The sequence below is a fragment of the Cryptotermes secundus genome, unplaced genomic scaffold (assembly GCF_002891405.2).
Source record: "Cryptotermes secundus unplaced genomic scaffold, Csec_1.0 scaffold2523, whole genome shotgun sequence".
NCBI lineage: Eukaryota > Metazoa > Arthropoda > Insecta > Blattodea > Kalotermitidae > Cryptotermes > Cryptotermes secundus.
Window position 1 is genome coordinate 67,488 of NW_019735612.1, and position 8,236 is coordinate 75,723.

General features: G+C 37.7%; 1 protein-coding gene across 6 annotated transcripts in view; it reads right to left on the reverse strand.

Moving 5' to 3' along the window:
* LOC111869730 (prenylated Rab acceptor protein 1) overlaps positions 1-6,092 on the reverse strand; it is a 14,438-nt gene extending 8,346 nt beyond the window's left edge. For 3 of the 6 annotated variants that reach the window (XR_002843712.2, XR_002843714.2, XR_002843713.2), the window contains exons 1-5: positions 5,901-6,092; positions 4,348-4,616; positions 2,093-2,314; positions 1,783-1,982; positions 1,069-1,226 (exon numbers count right to left, since the gene is read on the reverse strand). Coding sequence is in view for 3 of the 6 variants with exons in the window: in XM_023861466.2 (XP_023717234.1) it covers positions 1,123-1,226; positions 1,783-1,982; positions 2,093-2,314; positions 4,348-4,415 (594 nt within the window). In the remaining 3 variants the exon portion in view is untranslated. Of the gene's footprint in view, positions 1-854; positions 1,227-1,782; positions 1,983-2,092; positions 2,315-3,007; positions 3,160-4,347; positions 4,617-5,900 lie in introns of those variants that run through there. The other 3 variants (XM_023861466.2, XM_033753543.1, XM_023861467.2) reach the window with 3 other exon arrangements.
* Between the last annotated feature and the right edge of the window lie 2,144 nt (positions 6,093-8,236).

Below are 8,236 nucleotides of genomic sequence, written 5' to 3' on the forward strand. Positions count from 1 at the left end.
AGGGCGCTCATATTATAAGGTAAGGTTATAAAACCACCATTTAAGATCATTTTAGTGAAAGTTTCATGTTCCTATCTCATAGAATTTAAGAACAATGATGAATAAATAATTTTCGAGCAAAATTTAAATGGCCGGCTGAATATATTACCGCAGGAGACGCAGCCGCGGAATTTAAATTACCGCGTCAAAGGGTTAAGGGAGGAACATAGACTGAGGGTGTTTGAGAACAGGGTGTCGAGGAGAATATTTGGACCGAAGAGAGATGAAGTGACAGAAGTTGGAGAAAACTGCACAATGAGGAGCTTCATAACTTGTACTCTTCTCCAAGTATAATTAGAATGATCAAGTCAAAAGAGGATGAGGTGGGCAGGGAATGTAGCACAAATGGGGGAGACGAGGAATGCATTTAGGATATTGGTGGGAAAGCCTGAAGGAAAGAGACCATTGGGAAGACCAAGGCATAGGTGGGTGGACAATATTAAAATGGATCTTAGAGATATACAATGGGATGGTATGGATTGGATTGATCTGGATCAGTATAGGGACCAGTGGAGGGCTCTTGTGAACACGATAATGAACCTTCAGGTTCCATAAAATGCTGGGAAATTCTTGAGTAGCTGCAGAATTGGCAGCTCCTCCAGAAGGGCTCAGCTCCATGAGCAAGTAAGTAATTAATTATTTATACTGTGTTTGACTTGTTCCATATCCTATGGTGTCTACATGTATCTGAATTTATGGAATGTAAATAAATTGAACAAAAAGAGCAGGAAGAGCATTTAAAGAAACTCATTTGAGAGTGTCAGGGTACAGATAATTTAAATTAGGGCAGGAAAGATCAGTAATCACAAAAACAATTCTTCAGAGATCTGTTAATCCTACAATTTTGTATTTCTCCAAACAGCAGATGAAGTATACTGCTCTGAAGCATGTTCCATATTAATGTAAAAGTAAAATATAAAACTTGACAAATCACTTCACTTAATAAAGAATAATTTAACCCACAGTTTACACATATCTAAATAAAACAAAAAATGATGTTGATTATCTTCCTAATCTGATGTAACTTACGTGAGTCTGGTATAAAACCCTACACAAGCCTTAATTTGGAACAGATGTGTCCAGTTACACATCTTCTATCAGCACATCCATTTTCTCATCTTCTAGATTTAAAACTGCATCAATGTTGTAAAATGAAGCATGCAGTGTAATGATGAATACTGATGTACCTGAACACAAACAGAAAATAAATCACCAACCTTCCATTTGCTCCTTACACTCCTGCAAAAAAGGCACACAGTTGAATATGCTCTAATCAACCAAGTACCACATTCACACCTGTTGTCATAAAATCTACTTAAAATGAGTAAATAAACTTATCGGATGTTGAGAATGTGGTGTCAGAACTTGAAAATTGTAAGACAGTAAGCCCTTTGTCAAATTCCTTACCTCCCCAATCAAATTCATAACACCAAAGCACTACAAATATTCTGATAACCTCACATTATGAATCTACTGAATATTATTCTTTAACAAATGGTTTAATTTAAAAGCAGTAAACGTCAGAATATCATTAAATGAAAAAGTGGGGAAAATGTTTGTTTTAATTCATTCTAAGGATGAAATGCCATTGCCTTTAGTTCCATCTGGAACGATAAAAGGTTCCTACAAGACTGAAAATGAATTTGCTGAATTTCAATTAAAGATCTGACCCCAAGAAGAAATGATTTGCTCTCTGTTGCTACTATAATCTTTTGCTGTAAGATGCATTAAACACAATCTTACCAAGAACCCAAAACATTGCTGCACCTGCTCCTGCTATGTAGAAAAGTGGTAGGAAACACACAGCAACAAGACCATATTGCTGGGCCAATGTTAGTTCGTATGCAAATACAGTGATTTTCCATTCTGAATTCTTCATAGACAAGATGTAGCACACACCCAAACTTGCAGCAACAGCTATCAACAGAAGTGGTGATGTAATTCTGGAAATAACATATCACCTATACTGCTTACAACAAATTTTAACATGAAGCAAATGAACCATTAGTAAATTTCACAAGGATTTTTGTCATCACTGGAAACAATCACTTACAGGCAATAAAAAATCAGTCCAAGCAACACAAAGAAGTAGTTGGTTTGAAAGTACTCCACATTTCTCGCTATCCTCTTTGCGAGATGTGAAAGGCTGGAAGGGGTGTGGAAATTTCTTGTGTTGATAAACAGAATCCATGGTCGTACATTCTCATGGTGCTGCCCAAACCATTCTTTGGCAGCTGGAGATGAAAAAGAAACTGGCACTGGAAGCTGGAACATACTGCCAAAATGGCAAAATGACTTGTAACAACTGAATCTGAAATTGGTGGATGGAACTCACAGAATTCTACACATATGCATCACAGTCTCAGATTTTTAAAGCCTGAAGACTTTCAAGTGACATCCTTGCAAAATCTCTGAGGTAACAAAGTGCTGTTAAAGGGTCTATGAATTAACTAACTAGTCAACAATGCAATGCTGCAATTTGGTTCAATACTGTACAGAATGAACACAGAAATTACTGAATTTCTACAGCCCAGAATTTAAGAAATGCTAAGTACATACTAAAACAATTTTTCCAGACCCTCCTATATATGAATTTCAATACCAGCATCATCCACAGCACAATTTGCAGCTGCTCAAAAATCATAATCAAGGGAAACAATGCTGAAATATTACATGCAGTTCTGTAATAAAAGGATTAAATGTTCACCGAATTTCAGCTCTTCCTCACAAATTGTGGTTTCTCTAGTAATGTAACCTAGAAACTCTCAGTATTAAAATAATGTTAACAGAAATTATTTTAACCCTTTGCCATACTACAAGCACAATGACCTGGGTATGACAATTACATAAAAGAAAACAGTGCTGTACTACTGCACTATAAGTTTCTTTATATTGTCACGTGTATGGGTAATCGGGCTTACTGTTCACACCTTGTACAATCACTCATAATCACAATAAATTACAATACCTCACAATATATCTTCAAACACTTCCTCCTTGACTGCCTAGGACTCACTCAATTCTGATCTATTACTCTCTACTCCAACTGAACTTCTGAAGCCAGACTCACTCATTGTTATATACCCTCATGGCGGACTCCATAGGAAACGCATCCATTGCCTAGAAATGGAGGACTACTGTTGTTGTGTATTGTTGTAGGCTTTACCTAGCAATGGGCTTTTTAAATAGAATTTTCCTTTACACAGAATTGTTTACTGAGCCGTTGCTTAGCAATGAACATATGAATCAAACAACAAAAACAAACTCCGTGTCCTGTAGTCTGCAAGCGAACTATAACGACCGCATCTGTTGTCTAGTGGTCAGAGTTCCTGGCTACAGATCCAGAGGTCCCGGGTTCGATTCCCGGCGCTACCAGATTTCCTGAGTAGTAGTGGGTCTGGAACAAGGTCCACTCAGCCTCCTGAGGATAACTGAGGAGCTATTTCAAGGAAACAGTGGCTCTGGTCTAGAAAACCGAAATTAATGGCCGTGGGTATTCATTGCGCTGACGACGTGACATCCTCTATCCGCAAAACTTGGCATTAACTTTCGCCGACAAGCGGCGGTCGCTTGGTCGGTCGAACACATGAATTACAATATGTTAATTTCTTGAAAACGATATGCAAATGTTTACAACGCCGTACTTATTATACATGTATTAACTAACATCATGGAGCAGAGTACTTTCTGAGAAGTTAGGTATCACTCATGGTTCATTCCATGTGAATTCATCCAGATAGGTCAGTCGACAAGTTTTAAAAACATTTCTATTTTCTACACTTATTTCTACATATTTCCGTACTTCAAAATATTTTTTAGAAAAATTAAATCCACTCGGTTCTCCCGGTACAGCCGTCTCTACAATACTAAAAAACGTGTTTTCGGCTGAAATGGAGGTTTGCGTTACCTTCTATATCTCGATAACTATTGATGCTAGAGACTCCAATAAAAAAAAAACAATTTGTTCCTCATGATATGGACTACAATTCATATCATTACAAGTTTTTACTCTAATTCCTCTAGGTCTAATTAATCTTGAAACTTACCTATCGATTTGGGGAAAGAAGTCAATTGTGCCCTTCAAAAATGAATGGGAGGGGGAAAGTATCAGATCTGTGCTTTCTACCCTTTGTTGTTGCCTACGTGAAGAATATAATTACTTAGTTTTGAGCCCCATATTTCTCTTCCAAAATTTTCCAGGAGCTTCCAAACTTTGCTCTGGGCCCATCTATTCAATAAATTCCTTACATTTAATGCAACACAAAGATTCATTACCATGTTCACAAGTGCATGCCACTGGAAACTTACCCTAAGACAAATGTATCCAGACCACATGAACCCACCTTCCTTCCATCCACATTAAAATTATCTCTCATCTTTGCCTTCCAGAGGGACTCTTCCTTTTGGGTTTCCTACCCAGAAGTATATGCATTTCTGGGATTTCCAAGAAAGCTAGTGAGCTTATACATTCCACAGAAAACAGTATTCTTTCAAATTTCAATACCTTATATTTTGCAGTTTTTGTGACACAGAGGTGCAAAAATTTTAAAGAATTGCAGATTTTTCCACTGTCTCCACTGAAAAATTAAAATACCTTCTGTTCTGCACAAGCTATAATGTTCATATGGGGTCCATTTTAAAACTAATGAATATATAATTCACATTTAGATGAAGTAGTTCTGGTTTGTGTCATTTCATGGAATATTTGACCTTCAATTTCTCACAAAATATAATTATCTTTCCTCAAAAGGAACATACTTGGTTCATGATGTTGTACCTAACACAGGACAAAATGTCATTCTGGACCATAACACCATGGCATTGCAGACACTCAGGACACCTTCACTGAACCTGCTGCACAACATGTTGCAACCTGATCCCAGTTTTTGATGCACGATTCATCTCTCTCCAGTCATCAGTATTCTCTGAGCTTTTGTAGCACTGTCACATGTTATACGCTACCTGTGACAGTGAATCTTCCTACACATGAACTATGCATGCCACTATTTGTCAACAGCTGTGGTTCAATGTTTTCTTCCTCATTATGTGACTTTCTCCAGCCTCCTGCCACATCCACCCTCTTAGGGCCAATTATTCTCCTTAGCGACCTCTTCTCAAATACCCTTAAACTATATTCTTCCCTTACTGATCAAAACCAAGTTTTCCACCCACACAAAACATGTAGAAGTATTATATAAACCTCAAAACTTACATGTAGAAGTAAAGTTTTATATATTTTAATCTATACCTTTTTATATAGCAGATGGAGAAAGGATTCTAAAATTAATGATAGCAAGCATTCCCTAACAGTTATAACACAAATTAGGCCCAGTGTAGCGTTTTCCTTTATTAAGGTGGTTATTAACAACACTGTGAATACTGCAACTGTACAGCATCGATTGGTATACTGTTATGCAATTCATTTTCTAACGTTTTCAATTTTTTAATTGTGTGATTTAGAACTTCACTGTAATGCAAGAATTATGCACAATTCATAATACCCTCAATAAGATATTGTGCTTTCAACTACCAATGAAGTACCTTTACCAAGCCAATATAAATCAAGGAACCAACAAGAAAAAAATTTCAATTTGTTTCCTATGTGATTATACATATGGTTTTCCGTTGTGTTCTGATCAATATCAAGTTTTAAGAAATCAACAATTCCCATTCAGTATTACTTCTGCCATAAAGATCTACTTTTAACGACATAATGCAAAAACAAAAACATAAAGACATCATAAACAATTTAAAAACTCAACAATTAAATACAGATTAAACAAACAACTCAGTTCAGATTTCAGTATCCTCCAACAGGTAACTGAACACAGATTTTGGAGCAGGAAGGAGCAGGGTCTTACATTCCACAACAGTTGTTAATTCCTAGACGCCATAAACGTGCGTATAACTTCCGAAATTGTCGTTAGCCACATTTAGCCATAACCTAAATTCGACTACAGTTTCCACCACTTTCGTGTGAATAGTAGTTCTCAGCACTGACGCATTCGAAGAGCGCAAATTGCAGACCTTGCGGACCGCTGCAGACGGTAGCAATCGGTAGCCGTGTTATCCTACGCAAAGAGCAATGTTGGGAGAGGACACACCAAGCAACCTGGCAACCGGCACGCAACTTCAATTTCGTTACCAGTAAACATTTAGGCCGGGCGCACACCAAGGAAACTGGCAACCGCGATTTCCGAGAAATATCGCCGATTTCAAGCAGGCAACTGGTTTCCAAGTTAGCAGGCGCACACTGAGGAAACTTACGTTCGATTAGTTGCTCATAACATCTCAAGTGGGTGCGTTTGCCCGCTAATTTCGTGCACTTCTCCTCTGCAATGTCAGGTAATATTGTTCCTGTAATGATATGGTGGTGGTTCAGACGGCGTGAGATGAGAATACAGGAGAAACGAAAACATTGGGTGCACCTGTTCTTTCTCTACAATTTAAACTCAGGTGTTTATATTGTTTCGAAATAATTTAATCAGGATACAGAACTGTGCAAATCATTTCACAGAATAAGCATTGAAAGTTTTTCTTTATTAGTGGATATTGTAAGATCTCAAATTCGAAGACAAGATACAAATTTTAGTACAGAATCATAGACAAAATTATAGTTTTGTATATTCTAATGTTTATGTTTTTGGACAGCAAACGAGAAGACAAAAGGTTCTGGACTGAATGGTAGCAAGCATTACCCGAGTTCAGTCTCCTCTTAACTTCCTCCTGAATCATGTTTTCGTTTGTTATCGTTGTTTCCAAATATTTGAACTGTTCCACAACAACTGTTAACTATGTAAGATTTGAGGCTTTCACGGCGGTGACTATGAAGAAAGCAGTCTTCTGGGATTTGGCACCGTGTATATGTGGTGTTAACCGACGTTTCGGAGGAACGTATCGCCACCATCTTCAGGGTAGAAGAAAAAATATATAAGAATCTGCAAGCAAAGAGACCCTGAGAACCGGTCTGTTTTTACCGGTTCTCACGGTCTCTTTGCTTGCAGATTCTTATATATTTTTTCTTCTACCCTGAAGATGGAGGCGATACGTTCCTCCGAAACGTCGGTTAACACCACATATACACGGTGCCAAATCCCAGAAGACTGCTTTCTTCAACTGTTATCTATCTTTATGTCATGATTTTGCTCTACAATTTGGTGACGAGACAGCAACATATACTTGGTTTTTCTTTGTGTTTACTTCTAGACCAAACTCCTTACTTGAGTCAATTAACGTTTTCATGTTTCTCTTAATGGTTACTATATCATTATTATATTCACATCAGCATAGACCAACAGCTGATGTGTCCCATTCAATTTCAGTCCCACCTGGTAATCCTGGACCTTCCCAGTGGCATATTCTAAGATAAGGTTGAAAAGGAGTGGTGATAAAGTATTCAGAATAGGGAAATTATCAGAAAATATTTACCTATACGGACTTTACAATACGTTTCGTTTAAACACATTTTAATCAGCCAGACTAGTTTCATGGATATCCCTAACTCTACAAGAATATTGTACAATATTTCCCTCTTAGCCGGTCACGGTAGCCGAACGGTCTAATGCATGTACTGTCTTCGCTCGCTTGAAACCTGGATCGTGGGTTCGAATCCCACGCAGGGTATGGATGTTTACTTTGTGTGTGCATTTTTCTATGTTTGTGTACAAGTAGAGGCCTTGCGACGAGCTGATCACCCGCCCAAGGAGTCCTACCGAACGTGTAAGATCTAGGAAAACCGAAGTGAACGGAGAAGTTCACGGAGGTTGGCTTAGACCCACTGGGCCTGTAGCGACAAGGAAAAAAAACTTCCCTCTTAACTGAATTATAGACTATCTTGAAATCTATGAATAACTGATGTACTCTTATTCTATTCCCATTTTCTCCAGTTATCTGAAGAATGTAAAAGAGCTGATGAGTGGTTGATCTCTTACGTCGAAAACCAGATTGATAATCCCAAATAATTTCATCTATGTATGGACTTAACACTGAGACAAGAATATTGGATAACATTTTGTATGAAGTTCATAACTGTGATATACACCGATCATTTCTACAGTCATTATTACTCTTCTTGTGAATTGGTACAATAATAGATTCCATCCACTGATCAGGCGATTTTTCCTTATGCCAAATAGAAGTAATTAGCTTATGGATCTTAGAATGTAATATTTCACCTCATGCTTGAACAAGTTCTGCT